The following is a 21,337-nucleotide window of genomic DNA, read 5'->3' on the forward strand; positions in this document are numbered from 1 at the left end:
TTGTCTCTATCTTCCTGTTCCAAAGCTGCATATTTGTTTGCGAGCTCCAGCCCGGATTGGTCTGCTTTTACCCTCACTGCGTCTAGGTTAGCCTGTTTCTTCATGACTAACTTTATTCTTTCTCTCTTCAAATTGAGAGAAATCCTAGGCCTCACTAACTTATGTTCACTGCACTTTACCCTATCTAACGCTTCTACATCCTGCACTATGCTGGGATCGGCAGAGAGTATGAAATCTATTTCATTCCTTATTTCTCCACTAGGGCTTTTCTAGGTCCAATTCCTGTTGGTGCGCTTCCTGAAGAAGGTATTCATTATTCGGAGCCTATTCCTTTCCGCGAATTCTACCAACATCTCCCCTCTAGTGTGCCTAGAATCGATGCCATAGTTGCCAATTGCTTGCTCCCCAGCCTGCTTTTTCCCCACTTTTGCATTGAAGTCGCCCATGACTACAGTATACTGAGTTTGCACCTTTCTCATTGCTAATTCAACATCCACATAAAACTGTTCTATTTCTTCATCATCGTGACTAGAGGTTGGGGCGTAGGCTTGTACAACCTTCATTCTATACCTCCTATTCAGCGTGATTACGACGACTGCTACCCTCTCATTAATGCTGTAGAATTCATCAATGTTGCCCGCTATGTCTTTATGGACTAGAAATTTTACTCCAAATTCTCTCTTGCCTGGAAGACCTCTGTAGCAGAGAACGTGGCCGTTAGTCAGCACTGTATAAGCCTCACCAGTTCTTCTCACCTCACTAAGGCCAAGAATATCCCAGGCAATACCTGATGATTGTTTAAATAGCCCTGCTAAGCTAGCCTCACTCGATAGGGTGCACGTGTTGAACGTTGCCAGGTTCAGTTTCCATTGGCGGCCTATCCGGACCCACAGATTCTTAGCACCCTCTGGCACGTAGCAGGTCCGTCCGCCGCCTTGGTCAGGTGCTCCGCAGCTGCTGGGGACTGAGGGCCATGGGTTAATTGCAGGAGTCGTGAGGGAGGTAGTGGTCGAATACTGCGCCAGGGAGGACAATTCCTGTTCTGATGGGGGAGTGACTTTGTTGGAGCTAATGGGCATTCCTAATTTGGTTGCACCTAGACTAGTATAGCCCAACTAGCTCTCGGCGATTTTTTTTTGTCGGTGGCAGGCGCTACTCCATGCCTGAAAATGTAGCGGACTGAAGGAGGAATCGGACTTACGACCTTCAGCCTCCTATACAAAAAAAAAAAAAAAAAAAACCGAGCAGAAGATTAGACGTCTAGGTATACAACACCATAATCCTCTAACTTAACTGCAGGATGACCATAAATAAATGGTAATTGAAATATCCTGTGCGGCACAAACGCCGTGAACTGTCGGTTCGTGCTCCACATCCGGTATTAACGCACGTAATAATGCCACTGAGAACCTTGTTGACTTCACGGATGTACTATCAGACTCGCTCTCATTTTTGGTCAAAACTCTCGCGTGTGACTCACTCATTAAAGAAAATGGCTGTGGTTTAGCCTTGGTTAAACCTAGTCGAGTAGCGATACCTACAGACCCCCGGCTGCGCTTAGGCTTCGCTTTTAGTTAGACATGTTGTTATAAAGTTGGACACGCTATATAACGGCACTTTCTGCTCTCTAAGGCTGTTACGGCACCTGTTGCACACTTTGACTGTCTGTGACTTTTCCTCGTCCCAATCGGGATAAGCCATCAGAAGAGTACAGCACATGAGTTCACTCACCGGCGACAAATCATTCTGATGCCACAGCCTCTCACACACTGTGCACATACTACCAAACGGATTGTTCGTGAAATGGCGATGAAACTCACGGGTAGCAGACTCGCACTCACTCAGTCTGATCGTAAAATCAGTCTTGCGTTGGTCGACCCCATCAACGGTCTCTGAACGCGCTCTTCTAACCATATCTCTCTTCCGTCGTTTGTCAAGTCGTTCGGTACGCTCCTCTTCGGTCTCTTACGCACGACATTTCTTCAAAGTTTCAGCGCTTCTTGCAAGGCCTTCAGAGACGCAGAACTCGAGCAGCATTGTCATCAGAGGTCGGGGCTGTAGATTCATCGTTAGAGGTATAAGCGAGCCCGTCTAGCGGCATCGCTTTCACGGCGTTTGGCCAACCGTTCGGCACGCTCCTCTTCAGTCTCTTCAGCGCGCTGTCTCCTCTTCACTTAATTTCTACGGCGATCCCTGACCTCCTTCAGGATGGTCAACTTCTCACCATCCATACTGCGGCCTCAACTATGGCTACGGCGACACGAGCTCTCATCTTCTATACTCCCGGTTATTACAGCTGCGAAGCGTGGGGTGTGACGTCATACAGAGAGTGCAGCGAGCGCCCAACGGCAGGAGCGGTGGCCGCGCGGCGACCGCGACGAGCCGAGTCGCCGCAGAATCGAGGCCCGTGGTGTGACGTCACACAGAGGGCGCGGCGAGCGCCCAACGGCTCTTGAGTCTCTTCAGCGCGCTGTCAGTCAGCGCGCGCACAGGCCAGTTACAATAACGTCGGTGATATATAGAATGGCAATGCAAGTCATAAAATTAGAACTGTCGAAGTGGGTGGAGAAAAACGATGTATTGGGAGAACTACAGAATGGGTTCAGGCCATGCAGACGCTTAGAGGATAATATGTTTGTACTAACTCAGTACATAGAGATTTCAGTAGCTCAGAAAATGCCTTTATCGACTAGCATTTCTAGATATTAAAGGCGCTTATGACAACGTAGACAGGGAATTGTTATGGGATGTTCTTCAGCACGAAGGCATAGATGACGATTTCGTGGAGCTGTTGAGGGAGATATATAGAGACAACCAAGTACAAGTGGTATGGGAAGGTCTAAAAGGTAATGAAATGGTGGGAATTCACGAAAGATTAAAGCAAGGATGCCCTCTGTCACCATTGTTGTTCACGCTTTACGTCAAGGGCATAGAAAGACGACTGGAAAACAGCGAATTAGGTTTTGATTTATCCTACATGCGTAATGGACAAATGGTACAACAGAAGGTCCTTGGACTGATGTACGCAGACGACATTGTACTACTAGCGGACAATAAAACAGATTTACAGATACTTGCGAATATCTGTGGGAATGCAGCGACAAATCTAGGCCTTAAGTTTAGCACGGAGAAATCAGGAATTATGATCTTTTATGAAGAGACGAGTGACTTCGTGGTGTCAATTCAACAGCAAGTAATACCCATATAGTGAAGCAATATAAGTACCTCGGCGTACACATAAACGAAGGAAAGAATTATTCAAGCAACCACCAAGATAATCTGAAAATAAAGGGGAAGCGGATTGCAGCAATAATGAAACACGGAGCACTGTGGGACCACAATAAGTGTGAGGTGGTGCGTGGAATCTGGAAAGGAGTAATGGTGCCAGCGCTAACATTCGCAAATGCCATTCTATGCATAAAATCGGATATCTTGTCGGGTTTGGAAGTTAACCAAATATCAGTAGGCCGGTTGGCTTTGGGCCGCCCACGGTAATACCACAAATGAGGCAGGGCAGGGTGACATGGGCTGGGCCTCTTTTGAAGTCAGAGAAGCACAGAGCAAAATTAGTTTTGATGAAAGGCTCAGGAACATGGATGAAAATAAATAGGCGGCTAAAGTGCACAAGTATCTCTACATGAAAAGCGTGGACACAGAATGGAGGAAGAGGTCAAGGAAGTTGGCAACAAAGTACAGGATAATCGAAACTGTACATAGACAAGCAGGAGTCATCAGCAAGAAAGTGAGAGAAATAGAGACCGTGAATTGGATGCAAAGAATGGAAACAAAAAGGACAATGGAGATTTACAAGAATGAGAAGAAAGAAATTAGAAGGGAAAATCTGTACGATAACACAAAGGGCAGTACCTTGCTATTTGAGGCTCGAGCCGGTTGCCTAAGGACCAAAACATACCGGCACCTACCGGTATGTTTTGGTATACCGATATACCGGCACCTACCTAAGGACCAAAACATACCGGAACTAGATGAGGCATCTGTATGCTGCAGTAAAGATCCAGAGACCACTCAGCACATCCTAATGGAATGCGACGGGATCCACCCAGCGAGAACCGTAGGTAACATGCAACCCCCAGAAGTGCTTGGGTTTAAAGTGGAAAGAAACATCAACAGATCAGCCGTAGAGATAAGCAAGAGACGATTAGAGTACTGGTTGAAAAAAAGCAGGGAAAAGATGGATACGACCTGATCTCTTAAAATCATAGGTAGCGGTACAAGGTAAATTTTAAAAAAAAGCAAAAGAATAATGAGAAGTATACAGAAATGCTAGACGAAGCACATGTATAGTATACCTGAATAAACCAAGCAGGCTACGGGACTATTTGTCGCCGCCCCGTTTCAAAGGGGATGCCAATAAATCATCATCATCATCATCGGCAGAAGCGGTGGCCGTGCTGCGGACCGCGACGAGCCGAGTTGCTGGAGAATCGAGGGCCGTGGTGTGGCGTCACAGTGCGGCCACGGCTCAAAGTGCGGTGACGGCGAAGAGGCGAAAACCTGGCGTAATGTCGCTATCGCTACACAAAAATTTATCGAACAGAACACTACCCGTATATGCATACAACACCAAAATCCTCCAACTTGAGTGCAGAATGACCCTAAATAATTGATAATTGAAATGTCATATGTTGGTACTCTACATCCGTTATTAACGCACTTAATAGTGCCACGGTGAGCCTCGTTGACTTCACGGATTTACTATTGGACTCGCTGTCACTTTGCGGTCAAAACTCTTGCGTGTGACTCACGGATTAAAAAAAATACTTGCGGTAATTACGCGTTCTTCTTCCTGGAGTTTTACGTGCCAAAACCAGTTCTGATTATGAGGCACGCCGTAGTGGAGGGCTCCGGAATAATTTTGACCACCTGAGGTTCTTTAACGTGCACTACAACGCAAGCACACGGGTGTTTTTGCATTTCGCCTCCATCGAAATGTTGCCGTCGCGGCCGGGATTCGATCCCGCGTTATCGTGCTCAGCAGCGCAACGACTTAGCTGACTGAGCCACCCCGGTGGGTGCGAATTATGCGTTCAAGACTACAAGAAATTCGCGCTTATTTATAAGTACTTCCACGCACTAAATGAAACTCAAATGCTGACGTCTTCTAAATACACGTGCGAGACACGCACAGCCTTAGACATACCCTTACATAATGCGTCGAAGAGAAAAGAAATCTGTAGAATATGCGATTACTAAAAGCGATCCGCGCAGCCCGTTTCTAAGGCGCGGTACTCTCTACGTGCGTGCGGGAACAACCATCCGGCGATTTCTAAAATCAGCTGAAGTAGTCTGTAGAATAACCAGTATCTAACCTGATGCAGCGTTATTTTCAGAACTCGCTAAATCCGAAAAGAAAGTCTTAGTTTAACGGAAACTCACGCGAACTATCTACATATCTCTGCGAAAAACCACTGACGCTGTCCTTTCTCGAGCGTTCAGCTATCACGTTTTCCTGAAAGCAAACATCAAATTAACTCGAAAATTTATCTGCGTCTACCACGATCAGAAGAGACCAACACTGCCCTCTGCCTAACAGAACGTTCCTAAAACTCAAAGTTGTTCCAAAGTATCCTCAGATAATGAGTAATAATGAATGCAACTTACGATGAAATACGTAGGCGGGAATGTCTTACAAAGAAAAGTTTCGATTGCATATAGGGCGCAGTGATGCCCATAGAGGTCTCTGCCCATTCCACATTGTTCCTCTTCTGTTTTCCGAGCAGTGCCAGGAGGTCCGCCGCTGGAGGTGAAAGCCATCGCCGTTGACTCCCAGTCTATCCGGGTCACATGGAAGGTGAGTCTCGATGGTGCAACAGTTAAGCTGCCCCTGAGGTTCATGCAGCATCCAAAAGAAAAGACACGCAGTGTGTTGGAAGCTAGAACGTTGAAGATGCCCGAGTTATATTGTACTGGGCACTCACTACTGTTGGAGTAGTGCACATGAGAAAAAAGAAATCAAGGGGAAATTAGTTGTCGCGACGTGGATGAATGTGTCAGCATTGCGGGTACGTCAGCAGAAGCGCCGAGACGTCACGCGACAACGGTGTTCGTCACAAGGTGCGCACAACGCAAGGTCATGGGTTCGACTCCCACCAAAGGTCGACGGTTCGACTCCCAACAAAGGTGGTTGGTTCGAGTGCCTTAATTACCAATACCTTAATTAACTGTGCCTTAATGAACTTAGCCTCAATTAAAACCAATGGTTGTGGGTTCGACTCCCACCAAATGTCGAGGTTATTGGACTCCCACCAAAGGTGGTGGGTTTGAGTGCCTCAATGAACTCTATCTTAATGAACTGTGCGTAATTAGCTGCCTTAATTAACACAAAAAAGTCGAGGATACGACTCCCACCAAAGGTCGGGCGTTCCAGTACCTTAATTAACTTTGCCCCGATTAACACCAAAGGTCGTGAGTTCGAGTGCCTTAATTCACTATATCTTAATCAACTGTGCCCTTATTAACTTCGCCTTAATTAACAGTAACGGTAGTAGCTTCGACTACTACTAAGGTTGAGAGTTCGTAGCCCTTTTGGACTACTTTACTGGGCTTTCTCCAGCTCCGCTGGTCTCTGGTGTTTGCGATAGCACAGCCACGCACCTTTTTTTCAGTTACCCCTATTGCATGTTTGAGAACATGAAGAAAAGTTTCCAGTTCCCAGCAGTAATTTTTATGCAGTGTAGGTTTTATAACTACAGCGATGTCTGTATCGAGCAGAATACTTCGATTTTCCATAATTTAGTGTTTCCGTAGTGGTGCAGTGTTATATAAGGGATGCGTAAGGATGTGTTGTAAGAACCTAGTTTTACAGCGTGCGGCTAAGTAGATTGTAAAAAAAATGCGCCGTTGTTTTTACTAGGCTTTTCTCCGTAGCATCGGTTGCCAACTATTTCTCGTAAAAATGTACATGCGTCCATAATTTCATTCCACAGCAGTGCAATATAACGCGCCGTCGAATTTAGAGTAATTTCCCCTAAAAATGCAGAGGTCGATAATTTCATTTCACGGCAGCACGTTGACATGCGATCATATTTTAAACAATTTTAGCAGTGCTGTAAATTCTCAAACTGTGGTTTCCATATTAATTAATAACTATTCGTCGTTATTAGAGTATCCTGTTTAATGGAAAAGTGTCCTTTATAACCCTAACGGCAAAGTCTCTTACTTTACTAGGCACAAGTTACATTCTACTTTACTAGATATATGTTGCATCTTAAACAAGACAAATTGAAAAAAAAGAAAGGACTCTTGAAAGAGGTGACTGGACACAAGGCCAAGCAGCAGCTTACGTCAACATGAAAGTAGGTTAGCCCTTATTTGAAGTAAATTAGCAGTACCTGTACCTTAAGGAAGAAGGCAGCAAGCAGTCTAAGCAAACAAACGCGGCAAATCGATAGAAAAAATAACAAACATCTGTAGTTGTCTGGTGTTAGGATGCAGTGTACCACTAAATACAAGTATCTATGATTGGAAAGATATATGTGCGGGTATGCATTCAGAAGGATATGCAATGTGTCTAGCAATAAACCAATACCATGTACCAAAATGTCTTAGCTGACTGCTCTTTCTTGGCAGTTATCTTATTTTTTTGGATCGTACAACATACAAAAGAGCAATGGTGGACGTTAACAATGTGTTCAATGGGGCGGGTTGGTTCAACATCAGAAAATACAGAAACGGCGCGACACAGGACGAGTGAGGAGTACAGGACAAAGCGCTGACTAACACCCAAATGCTCTATTATTGCGATAGCAATTATCATCATCATTATCATCATCAGCTTATATTTTATGTCCACTGCAGGACGAAGGATTCTCCCTGCGATCTCCATTTACCCCTGTCTTGCGCTACCGTATTCCAACTTGCGCCTGCAAATTTCCTAACTTCATCACTCCACCTAGTTTTCTGCCGACCTCGACTGCGCTTCCCTTGTCTTGGTATCCATTCTGTAACCCTAATGGTCCATCGGTTATCCATCCTACGCATTACATGGCCTGCCCAGCTCCATTTCTTCCGCTTAATGTCAACTAGAATATCGGCTATCCCCGTTTCTTCTCTGATCCACACCGCTCTTTTCCTGTCTCTTAACGATAGTCCTAAGATTTTTCGTTCCATTGCTCTTTGTGCGGTCTTTAACTTGTTCTCGAGCTTCTTTGTTAACCTCCAAGTTTCTGCTCCAGGTGTTAGCACTGGTAGAATGCAATGATTGTACATTTTCAACGACAGTGGTAAGCTTCCACTCAGGATTTTGCAACACCTGCCATATGCACTCCAATCCAATTTTATTCTTCTGTGAATTTCTTTCTCATGATCAGGGTCCCCTGTGAGTAATTGGCCTAGATAAACGTACTCCTTTACACACTCTAGAGGCTGACTGGCGATCCTGAATTCTTGTTCCCTTGCCAGGCTATTGAGCATTATCTTTGTCTTCTGCATATTCATCTCCAACCCAATTCTTATTTCTCAATTAAGGTCCTCAATCATTTGCTGTAATTTGCCTCCATTGTTGCTGAATAGGACAATGTCATCTGCAAACTGAAGGTTGCTGAGATATTCGCCATTGATCCTCACTCCTAAGCCTTCCCAGTCTAAGAGCTTGAATACTTCTTCTAAGCATGCAGTGAATAGCATTGGAGATATTGTGTCTTCTTGCCTGACCCCTTTCTAGATAGGTAACTTTCTACTTTTCTTGTGGAGAACCAAGGTAGCTGTGGAATCCTTGTAGATGTTTGCTAAGATATTCACGTATGCCTCTTGTACTCCTTGATTACGCAATGCCTCTATGACTGCTGGTATCTCTGCTGAATCAAATGCCGTTTCATAATCTATGAAAGCCTTATAAAGAGGTTGATTGTACTCCGCAGATTTCTCGACTACCTGATTGATCACATGGATATGATCCATTGTAGAATATCCCTTCCTGAAGCCAGCATGTTCTCTTGGCTTGGCTAAGTCAAGTACGTGTTGCCCTGATTCTATTGGAAAATATCTTGGTGAATATTTTATACAATACTGAAAGCAAGCTAATGGGTCTATAATTCTTCAATTCTTTAACGTCTCCCTTCTTATGGATTAGTATAATGTTGGCTTTCTTCCAGCTCTCTGGTACACTTGAAGTTGTGAGGCATTGCGTATAAAGGGCCGCAAGCTTTTCAAGCATGATATCTCCTCCATCTTTGATTAAAGCTACTGTTATTCCATCTTCTCCAGCAGCTTTTGCCCTGGTCATTTCAAAGCTCTTCTAACTTCATCGCTAGTTATAGAAGGAGCCTCTGTATCCGGTTCATCACTATTTCGAATGAACGTAGCTTGGCTGTTTTGGGCACTGTACAGGTCAGTATAGAATTCTTCCGCTGCTTTTACTATGTCATCGAAATTGCTGATGATATTACCATGCTTATCTTTCAGTGCATACATCTTGCCTTGTCCTATGCCAAGTTTTCTTCTGACTGATTTCATGCTGTGTCCATATTTTACGGCTTCCTCAATCTACCCCACGTTATAATTTCAAATATCCCTTACTTTCTTCTTGTTGATCAGTTTTGTGAGTGGGATTACATGAGAGCGGGATTCTATATACCACCTGCGTTGTATAATCAATGAACTTGCGAGCATGCTTCTTAGAGCAGTTTTTTTCACGCGACGGTATCCACCCCGTTGACTATTTTGCACAAACCACTCAGTTTGTTAGGGGCATTGCACATAACCCTCACTCCTGCCTTGGCCGCAATTTTCATAATGTTATGAGAAACACGGTGCAGTCACATCCTTCGAAAACTAGGTTTGCTGTCGTTCCATATGTACAACGGCGCGTGTACTTCATTAAATCGAAAACGTGTCACAAAATTACTTCCCTAAATTGCGAAAACAAAATACACGGTTTTCAATAGAACTCAAATTCGGAAAGAGTATAGTTCGTTACATCGTGAGTTTTGTTAAATCGATGTTCGTTATTTCGAGGTTTGACGGTATTGCCGGTTTGACGGTTTGACGGTACTGGCAGACAGCTGCCAGCGTGTGGCTCTCACCACACATCGACCGATGAAATGCACTCGCTGCAATCAGGTACCGGCTTTTGTTTGGATGGAAAGGGGATGCGACGCATGTAAATGCTGGCGATGCACTAAAAAATGCAATGCACTGCTGTCACATTCATGCAAACGCGGTTACTGATTGACAGGCGCGCAAACGCGGGCACAAGAAGGAGCAAGAATGAAACACAAACGTGCCGTCCGTGTCTGCATGCCTGTCTTTCGTCAGCGTGCTGCCCAAAGCGTAGACCACCGTGGCGTACGCATGGTGGATGCTATTTGCAATAATAGCGCTGAATGTCCGCAATCTTCGGCTCAGCTCGTGCCTCGCGTGCTGATCAGCCGTCGTAATGTGGAAACAGCCGCCTTGAGGAAGTCGGTTCTTGGCCGATCGAGTACGGAGCCTGCATATCCACGATTTCGGCATCGTAATGCACTTTAATACAGCGCGGAAAAATCAGGCAGGGTAAAAGGTTTTACTCGTCAAAGCAGGCGAAAAAGAATCTTACAAACTTTTTGCCGCTTCGCTCAATTTTACCGCTGATAGAAAGCGTGCTTTAAAAAATCTGACCTTGGATTTTTTTTTCTTTTCTTCTCTTTTCTGCAGCCTCCCGAGCGTGAGCTGTGGCACGGCGAGCTGAAGGGCTACTACGTGGGCTACCGCCTCGACCAACCGGGGGACCCGTACCTCTACAAGACATTGCAGCTCGATCAGCCCCAGGTTGGCTCGGCGGAAACGGTGCCCACCGAAGTGCTGTTGTCTCCACTACGCAAGTTTTCGCCCTACCTTGTGCTCGTGCAAGCGTTCAACGCAGCCGGACCCGGACCACGCTCTGACGAGGTTGCCGTCTCCACGCTTGATGACGGTCAGTGCTAGCCCAGCATGCTGCCTGAGTAGTCGAGTGTGAATTATTATTTTCCGTCTCAAAGGCCCCACGGTGAATGCGAAAAGGCTTCATTGCATCAGCCTGGTTCGTTGTTACCAACACCTTTTATCAAATTTTTAAAGCATAGCGCTACGTAGATAACTGCTTATACCGCCGTGTTGCGGTAACTGTCCAACTACATCACGACTAATCAGCAGTTTTAACTTTGCGCAATACGTGATAGGCTGCTGTGACTCGTTACTGCGATGCACTCTACATGCGTACGCGCCCTGTATACAATGGACTGTCGCCACAAGAGCGCCACTACCACTAGTTGACGTGATTGCGTAACAACTTGGTAGCGCCTAGGCTCCCCACTTCGCGTTAGCTCTCCGTTGTGACAGCAAGACACAAATGGTGAATAAATTACTGCAGGAACTCCCTACAGGGACTTATTTAATAATAATTCATGACTTACGCGATCAAAGGCCTTACTGAAGTCCAAATATAATGCAAGTGTCAAAAGCCTCTTTTCGATATTGTATAATATGATTTCTTTCTGTGCTAATAGAGCACTTTCAGTTGAACGTTTCTTTCAGAAACCATATTGACATTCGGTAATAAGATTGTACTTACTCGAGAATGTATCAGTTTTATCGTTTGTTATTTTTTCGAGGCATTTCGAGAAAGAAGGGAGGATAGATGCTTAAATTGTTTTTATCTCCTGTTTTTTTATATTGCGGTAACTTTTGCTAGTTGCATGAGGGTCGGAAAATTATCTGTTGATAACACCAAGCTATAGATATGTGTTAGTACTTGTGCTGTGACGTCTAATACATACTTTATCGGTCGCATTTCTATGCCATCAGGATCACAGCTGCGCCTATTTTTTATTCTACTGAATAGTGTAATTACTTCAGAACTGGAAGTTGGTTTAAGAAAAAGCGTGTTTGGTATTGAATTTATGCCGGTTGTTGTTTGTGCGTTGTGGCGGGTAATTCCTATTTTCACGAAGAAATCATTAAATTGTTCTGCAAGCTCAATTGCGTTTAACGTTTTAACGCGAGAGCGTTAAGGGCCCCGTGTCGCAGAAGATCCGGCGTCGGTGTCGGTGTCGTCCGTGGCGGCAAAAATCATCCGCAACCAACGCATCCACAAGGTGTTAGTGCAGGAGAAAATCATTCCGAACCACCCCAACCGCGCAGGCCCTTCGTTGTGGTGCAGTCTTTTGGTGAACAAAAATTGAATTTCTCACAGTGAAATCCGTCAGAAAAATAGTAAAGTAAAACTTAAGCACGACCTACAGACATGGTGGCGTCGAGCTGTTATTAGAATGTACGAGAAAAGATAATTCTGTTTCGAGAAACTCCAGCACAAACTTCCTTTGCCAGCATTTCTACCATAAAAACGCCGGCCCACCGGGTAGCTTACTTGCGAAAATCTTATCCAGATGGCTCTGGCATCCTCGGCAGGTTAGAGTTACTGTATATGCTCCCTACAGTAACTCTACGGCAGGTCAAGAATGCATTTTGGACACGCGCGCACGTCGGGACAATAGGAAGCAATTATTAAAATAATTAAAAAAAGGTCCTAGGACCTTCACATTTTAATATAAGACGACTTCTATTGCCACTAGAAAAACGTCTTCCCAGCAATGCGTTTCTGTAGAAAAGTGGAGCCGACTTTAAGGGGATCGGTCTAAGCTTGGTGAATGTAAGCTGGCTTTCCCACGTTCTTTGTTGCAGTGAATGAAGCCTGCTTGCTGGGTCCGAACGATGCGATGCGAACGGGTCCCGATAACGCTATCGCGTTCTACTATTAAAGTCGAAGCTTAAGCATCCAATTTTTTGTACCTCCTCGACGTTTTTGCGCCTATTTCCAGATAATCGAATTTAGTGGGAGTAGCTCCTTAATTCAGTACTTCAATTAGTTTTTTCCACATGGCATTACGTCGCTCTGGACTTTGTGGGTCAAAGATGTGGTAGTAATAGCTCCCTTTCGCCCTTCCTTTTTCTTTATTCAACTTATTACTAACAGTATTGTATTCAGCCCATAAGTCCTCATTACGCGTTTTAACGAACTGCTGGTAAAGTTATTTTTATGGTTTATCTGTCGGTTGAGGTAGTTGGTTATCCATGGTTTCCGCGATTTGTTTGGTCTGTAATATGCCTTAAGAGGAAATGACTCAAAGTAAAGTTCTTTAAATGTTGTTTTAAAGTTGTTATACGAGTTGGTTGCATCTTCATCGGCCAAAATATTATTCCAATCCACTTTCTTGATATGGTGCCTAAAGTGCTCCAATGATGCAGGTGTTATTGAGCAGTACGTGAATTCCTCTGGTTGGTGCACGTACGCCGGGTTGGTGTGCATTTTTAGGAAAATATATATAGGCAAGTGATCGCTTATGTCACAACTTAGCACCCCTGAAATTGATTCTTCTGTTATAGAATTGGTAGCAAACATGTCCATCAATGACATTGTTGATTCAGTAACACGTGTTGGCATATTATTGACATTTTTAAAAGAGTTGCACTCGAGCACTGATAAAAATTCATTACTCGTAGCTGAGTTCTTCAAGACATAAAATCCCCGCCGATAGTAAGCATATAATTCATAGCATTTGCATGTGACAAAAGACGATCAGTAAAAGTCAGGAAATCAGCCATAGAACTGCTAGGAGGGCGATACAGAACAGCGAATACATAAGTACCCTTCTTGATACATAAGGATTCGTAGTTATTTGTGATAACGCTCTATTCATCTATTACTTCACAAAACTCAAGTGTTAGAATGGCAACAGATAACCCCTCTACTCTCTGTGCGGTTTAAAAAGAAATGGTTGAACCCCGGCAGCATGAAATGCTCTGACTCACTAGTATACCACGTTTCTGTGAACATTAAAAAGTCAAAGTTTATGCCACATGATTCCAATAGCAAAGTGATATCTTTTTTTTGGTTGAAGTGACCGTGCGTTTAAGTGCATCACCTTGAACAACTTAATGTCGTTTTTCCTCGATTTCACAACGTGCTGAATGTCCTCAGGGGCGATATAACAAGCCTACATCACGTTGCAAATAGACATCATCGAATGCTACTAAAACTACTATTGTTAAGTGCTGCAAATCTTTTCCACAATCACTTTCGTGACAGATAGAAATGACAGGTGACGTCTCCGTGCGACGGGCAAAGATGTTCCCATTCCTTGTCCAAACGAACTTCCAACCGTTCTCGCGCTTTTGGGAAATTGCCATCCCCAGGACTCTTTTCATTCCCGGGCACAAGTGCTCATTTATATAGATTGGATCGTCGTTCTGCAATCCGATGGTAGCGTTCGTTATCTTTTTTCGAGCGACGTTAAAAACCTTGTCACGTTTTTGCGGCGTTGAAACTGGGCAATAATGTTCGGTTTATCTTTATCTTTCGTCTGCACCCTGTGGCACACATCGACGTCACAGACTGATATGAGTTCTCCGATAGCTTCGCCAACTTTCGTCTGGAGCTGTGCAAAGTTCTCATCATCAGCTTTTATTATTCCCTTGATTTCAATATTTCGATTTCGCAAGTATTGCTCCGATTTTAGCATGTTTATTTGACAGTCAGCAAGATCTTTTTCGAGAGCGTGGATCCTCAGTTTGGGAGCACCATTGTCATTGTTAATACCTTTGTTCTCAGAACAAAGTTGGTTCAGTCATACGTAGTCATAAGCCATTCTCATATCTACCATAGGAACCCAGTGTACCTAAGGAACGCATCGTGCCAAGCGTTACAGTCAGACAGACGGACTGACGGATTGAATTCTGGGGTTTCGCGTACCAAAACCACGATTTGATTATGAGGCACGTCGTTATGGGGGAACCCCGGATAAGCTTTGACCACCAGGGGTTCTGTAACGTGGCCCCAATGCACGGAACACAGGCGTTCTTGCATTTCTCCCCCATCGAAATCCGTCAGACTGACGGATGGACAGATTTCCGAGGGAAGTAGCCCTAGAATGCGGACGCGTTAAAACTGCCATAGCTAAGCATCATCTCACGCTGTGGACACCGTGATTAGGGAGATGGGTGGTTTGGTTTGATGATGTTAGGCATATGAGGCGACGCCACCGAGCTTCGTACCAGGCCGCTTAATCGAACAAGGCCTGCGCTTTCCGGGTGCACGTAGTGTCAGAGTACGTTAACGCGGCGTGTTCGACGCTGCATGACTGGCAAGGCGAGCACCTGCACCACGCCACTCGTCCGAACGGCCATACAGGGACTCAGCTTTTAGGCTGTGCTAGAGTATCGCGGTCAAGTCATCCGTTTGTGTCGTCCACGTGCTGCCGTCAGTGAGCATTTAGTTTCTTACCTATCTCGCACCCTCATGCCGCTCGTTTGCATCAATTAACCATTCGTAGAAATCACGCAATCGTCGTTGCCGTTGTGCCCTCTTGCTGCTGTCGTCACGCGCGCGCACTAGCATTATTTCTAGATCACTGTATACTCTTGTCACACACAGCCAAATACATTATCTAGACAAACACATTGGTCAATCTGGCGATGCTTAGCGGAACACCAAACAATGCTCCATAGCCAGCTGCATCCAAAATGCTGCGCATAACGTTGATTCCCACAGTGCGTGGCATCTGCACAATTTTTTATGTATATATTTGAAGGACAGGTCTAAACACAGACTCAACTCAAATAATAGAGTCAACAAAACACGGCACATCTTATTTACGATATGGCGCTGCAGCATTATCGTTCCCTTGGCGATAGCTAGGGAACGTTCGAAATTTCAAATTGTTCACTGTGTAGTGAAGAAGAGGAAGAAGTGCTCTTGCGTCTGTCGCTGTGCGCACCATCAGCGTTCGTGGACTGCCTCGATTGCGTGAGACGTCGAATAAATCGTCATATCACATTTGGTGGAAGGTGCTGCAATCCCCGACCTCACCCTGGAACTTCGCAGCCGAACGTTGCCGACTGCTTCAGCCGCTACCATGCTCGAGCCTACCGACAATCCGCCAGCAGTTTCCGCCGCGCGCATCATTTGCGGCGCCGTCCAGCGGCAGCGGGACCCCCCCGTCTTCAGCGGAGCCGGTGAGACTGACGTGGAAGATTGGCTCTCTACCTATGAGCGCGTCAGTGAGAACAACAAGTGGGATGACCCGACGAAGTTACGTTCCGTCATCTTCTATCTTGCTGACGTTGCGAACCTCTGGTTCCGCAATCATGAGCGGGACCTCCAAACCTGGTCCGCTTTCAAGGCAGCATTCACGGAAGTCTTAGGCCGCCCAGCCTTACGAAAGCTCCGTGCTGAACAGCGTCTACGCCAGCGCGCTCAACAACCCGGCGAGACCTACACCAGCTGCATAGAGGATGTCGTCGATATTTGCGGCCGCGTCGATTCTACCATGAGTGAAGAGGACAAGGTGAAGCACATCCTCAAGGGCATCGAGGACGACGCATTGCAAATGCTTGTCGCACGAAACCCTTCATCTGTCGCAGCTGTCGTCACTCTTTGCCAGAGCTTCGATGAGCTGCGTCGCCAGAGGGTCCTTGCGCGCAGCGCTGTTGCACCCGGCCACTCTCTCTCGGGCCTCACGCTTCCCTCCAACTCCTCGGCAGAATCATCTCTCTCAGTTCAGATTAAGGATTTTATTCGTGAGGAGGTGGCGCGCCAACTGTCTATGCTGCCTCTCAGCGATCGACCCCTACAGCCTGACATATCTCTGGCCGCTCCCATTAGGAGAGCCATTCGCGAGGAACTTGCCGACTCGCTACCTTTGGCTCAACCATGTCCTCCCGTGGCGGCACCTCTGACCTATGCCGCAGTCGCAGCGCGACCTGCGCCGCCGACATTCGCATTTCCTGCGACAGTGCGACCTCAAGCAGTGCCAACTCCCGTGTCGCCTCCTATTCCGCCTCGAAGCCAAGTTCAGAACCCTTGGCGCACACGCGACAACCGACCCATATGTTTCGCTTGCGGTTTCACCGGCCATGTCGCGCGCTTCTGCCATCGTCGCATGCTACCTACTAACCCTGCTGTCTCAAAGCCTGGGTATGGATATTCCCACGATGCTACCGGCCATTCCATGCATCCCGACCCAGAGTATCCGCCGTCTTCTCGACGCCCTTTCGGCAACCATCGTTCTCCGTCACCACGTCGTCGCTCGCTTTCCCCCTTACGTCGTCGCCAGACACCTAGCGAGGGAAACTAGTTGCTGCAGTTCTGCAGGCACGAACTGCCAGCTTCGCGACTTCTACAAGGCCTGCACAGTCGCCACGCAATTTACTGGACGTTTTGGTTGAAGGAACCGCCACAATTGCGCTTATTGATACTGGGGCTGCGGTTTCTGTTATGGACGAAAAGCTTTGTCGTAAGCTCCGCAAGGTCACCACGCCGTTGTCTGGTTTGCTACTGCGTACCGCTAGTGCGCAGCATATAGCACCGCTCGCTCAATGTACCGCAAGAGCACTTCTTCCTCTTCTTCACTACAACTGCATCATTAATTTACTCCTAAGTATGGTACTGGAAGATGATATGCCGAAACGTTTATCTCTAAGCATGTATACTGAGGTTCCATGGAAAAATGATGCATGTAGACCAGGTATAACGTATCATAAATTACTCAAGGCTAAAATTCTCTAACGATGGCGCTGATGCCTCATAATTTTGGTTCGTAGCTGTTCTGGAGATACTGCAGCGTATATTACTGAAGGCCTCGTAGGTTTTCTCCTCGTAGTTATGTAATCTTGCGTGTGAATTAGAATTCGCATAAAAAGATCGGCTATCGTTCTTAGAGTGATAGCGTCAGACAAATCGGGATGCCCTGACTACAGGTAGTGGTGAAGTCAGTACTGGTATCAGGTCAAGCTGGGCAACACTGGTCGATCTGTTGTCCAGATATACACAGGCGTTGCTCTTGCGGCTGTCACACCGCAAGGAATAAAGCAATGACAATCTACTCCATTATTCACTTCCAAGAAAGCCCCATGTGTAGGGATGCAGTGAATGTAGCTAAGTGGCTGAAGGATGAGACTCCCAAGTCAAGAAGGCAACTCATCTGCTACTGGGGAAGTGCTCGGAGCTGTATCGAGAGGGACTGTGCGTTGTGAAATTTCTGGATCAACGCATTCAAGAAGTCTAGGGACTGAGCTGGCTGGTTCCAAAAGAAAGGCCCTGCAATCCAACAGCCTTTGAATAGGTGTGATAGAAACATGAATCAAGAAGACTTGGTACTATTGAAAGGAGTGATCGATGGTGAATATTCTGCATGAAAAGGAGAATATTTCTGTTCTAGGGATTGGTGAGCTGAAATGGGCATGCAGGGGCTACCCAAACTATAACGACTTTATGCCTTTTTACTCAGAAGTCGAAACTACAAGAAAGAATTGTGCAGAATTTATAGTAAGCAAGGCAGTAAAAAATTCAATACTACATTATAACCCAGTCAGGAATCACGTTATGTCCCTAAGGATAAAAGTCACCTTAGAAACTACACCCGAATTCAAGTACATGCCACAAATTCAGAAGCTAATCAAGAAGAAATGTAAAAATTTGATAGCCAACTGCAAGATGTGGTAGATCAAACACCAAATATTGTTGCGCTATATGTCAGGCGATTTCAACGCAGAAGTTGGTAATGAAAAAACGCCAGGTATTGCAAGCACAATCGGTTTGAGAGACCAAAATGAACCAGGTGATCACCTTGTCAACTTTTCCTCTGCCAACAATCTCTTTCTATGTAATGTTTTTTTTTTTTTTGTAACAGCACAAACGCCCTCTTCGGGTGGTTACTATAGAATTCATTTTGACTGTATACTAACAAGTAACAGATGAAGATGCTCAGAAATTAACTGTAAATCACTCCCTGGTGCTGATTGTGGGTCAAATCATTACCTACTAATCGCAGGAATTCGTATTAGACTACGAAAGATGAACGACAACTATACCTACTCGTTACAACTTTGATTGTACACCTTTCGAATATAACGTAAGTGCCTGCGATCCATTTAAAGATATGGGTCTCGTTGACAGAGTACTAGATGAGCTTTGGAACGATATTAACTATGTTTTACCGAGGAAGCCAAAAAATGCGTTCGAAAAGAGAGAAAATACTGCGTGTCTCAATGGAAGCAGCTAGCATAGCTCAAAAAAGAGGTTAGTCAAAGCGAAGGGTGGCACAGCACATAGAGGAACACTAACTTTCAAGTTTCAAGAACTGACAAGGATAACCAAAGAGGAGTACTTAAGGACATATTGTAAACAAATAGACGAAAACAATTCGAAGGGAAAAACAAGCGATCTCTTGAACGAGGTTGGAAAAATTACAAGTGATTTTGAACCTACAGCTAATGTGGTTCTAGAACGCAGAGAAAGCATCTGATGTGGCGGAACATAGAAAGAAAAGGTAGAAAGAATACACGGATCGTCGATTTAAGAAACATGAGATGGGGAGGAAGAGGCTTGTGTATATTGAATATGAGCTAGAACAGTTTCAGCGGGCAAAGTTAGAATGGGCTCTACGGCAGTTACCCGCAGTGAAAGCAAGTGGTCCAGGCAACATCCCTATGGAACTCGTTAAGGAGAGTGGACCAAAATAAACAAAAGTTGTCTTTAAATTATTTCAGCTTGCAAAAAACAGCAGAACAGCTAATAAACTGAAATATGTGTATATTTATTCCACTGCGTAAAATAGAACCATTGCCTGTCTGACCTAAGTAAACTACTCCTACAAAAACAGAGAAAAGGTTAAAGCCATACATGGACAGGGAGATGGCGATATATTAAGCAGAGTTAGAAAAGTGCGTGGTACCAGGGACCACATCACGAACATAAGATGGATCATGCCCAAGCTTAGAAAGAATACCAAAACCTCTGTATGTTAATTTAATCTATTCTAGGAAAGCATTTGACTCAGTTGATCACTCCAAACTCTGGGTATATCTTAGGAATATGTGACTTTCTTAACACCTTCCTAATTTTTATTTAAAAATATTTACACGGAACAAGAAGCGCTTATTACGGCGAATGTTGGTAACACAGGCTGGTTCAAAGTCTAAAAAGGTTTCAGGCAAGGTTGTAATCTCTCTCCATATTTATTTCCATTATAGGCAAAATATGTACTCGGAAACTTTCATGTGAAAAGGGGCGATATAGTAGAAGTGAAAATTGTAGAAGCAAAGGTGCCCAACTTGTGACATGCAGACGACACTGCTTTAGTGGCAGGGAGTATAAAGGACTTAAAAACCCTCATTCTGGAGGTGAATGACGATGGCGAAAAGGCTGGTTTTGTTCCTAATGTTGTCCCCCTCCTAAGAGGAGGGGGACAACACGGGAAAAACAGACGATTCAGGATAACAAAGAGGAAGATGGTATTGTAGAACACTTTTTCTAGGATGCAGAATAGCTAAAGATGGCAGCACTACTACCGAAAATATTCAGCGAAGAATATCACTAGGAAAGAAGAGAGTGGGTTGACTTTCAAAGACTATGAAAGCCAGAATGTTAGCCTTAAAGTACGTTTGGTTTATGCTTTCGTTTTCTTGTTTTTCTTTGGTGATGTATGGGTGCGAACCATGCACCTTGTGGAAATATGAAATACTTCTTTTTCTTTCTAGCTGTGAAGCTGGCGTAGAGTCATGAGAATTCCACGCACTGCCAACGAAATGAATTATTTCAGTCAAAAGTTAGACTGAACCCGCACTTTCCTTCAAAGCAAAGGTTTTGAAACCAAACACTTCGTATAATAGTCATGTCTTGCAGGCTGCCGGTTAAATTAAACGTAAATTGATGCTAGCTAAAGTGGATGGTATCAGAAAGCAGGGTAACCAGTGTACGAGATGGTTAGATGGGATTCTTAAGGCCGCGGGGAAGCGTCTCCGTGAGCTCAAATAACTTCACATATTCAATACTTACATATAAGCTTCATGTAGTTCATATATTGTTAGTGTCACCAGGAGTCGGCAGTGACTTGACGGTACGTAATAACAACATGGATGCCTGAGAGCTTTGTTTAATCTAAACTCCAGTAGTTTGAATTGACGTTTCATTTTTATTGCTGATCTGAACCCATCTTTTGTTGGCTGCCCACTAGTCAACCATTATGTCAACGCTCTAATTAGTGCAGAAATTGCACTTTTTTCAACTGGCCAGGGTGCCGAAATGTAAAATGCAAGGCTTTTTCTAGGCACGTACGCTCATTTCCGTTTCTACACCTGCATGTAAGCATGACAACTACCTTCTGCATGAGTGCGCCAACGTGCGAGTTCATTATTAGCAGTTTGCGCTTAGCGTGACCAACTTGAACCGTAGTTAACATGGTTATCCATGTCAGCCGGGATGTTTCCATGCCGGCTGACGCCGCCTGCACTTCCCAAGAGGCTAATTTCCTGGTCCAATGGATACCGTTACGGCTAGCATTCTCCACAGTAGACATGGACGTAC

At 45.1% G+C, this 21,337-nt stretch overlaps 1 protein-coding gene across 1 annotated transcript; it reads left to right on the plus strand.

The window, feature by feature from the left end:
* Positions 1 to 5,607: 5,607 nt before the first annotated feature.
* Positions 5,608 to 10,923, plus strand: LOC125946129 (Down syndrome cell adhesion molecule-like protein 1 homolog). Its single transcript, XM_049668622.1, has 3 exons — positions 5,608 to 5,632; positions 5,742 to 5,812; positions 10,654 to 10,923. The coding sequence occupies exons 1-3, from the start codon at positions 5,608 to 5,610 to the stop codon at positions 10,921 to 10,923; spliced, it is 366 nt and encodes a 121-aa protein (XP_049524579.1).
* Positions 10,924 to 21,337: the final 10,414 nt, after the last annotated feature.

The sequence above is a fragment of the Dermacentor silvarum genome, chromosome 6 (assembly GCF_013339745.2).
Source record: "Dermacentor silvarum isolate Dsil-2018 chromosome 6, BIME_Dsil_1.4, whole genome shotgun sequence".
Taxonomy (NCBI): Eukaryota; Metazoa; Arthropoda; class Arachnida; order Ixodida; family Ixodidae; genus Dermacentor; species Dermacentor silvarum.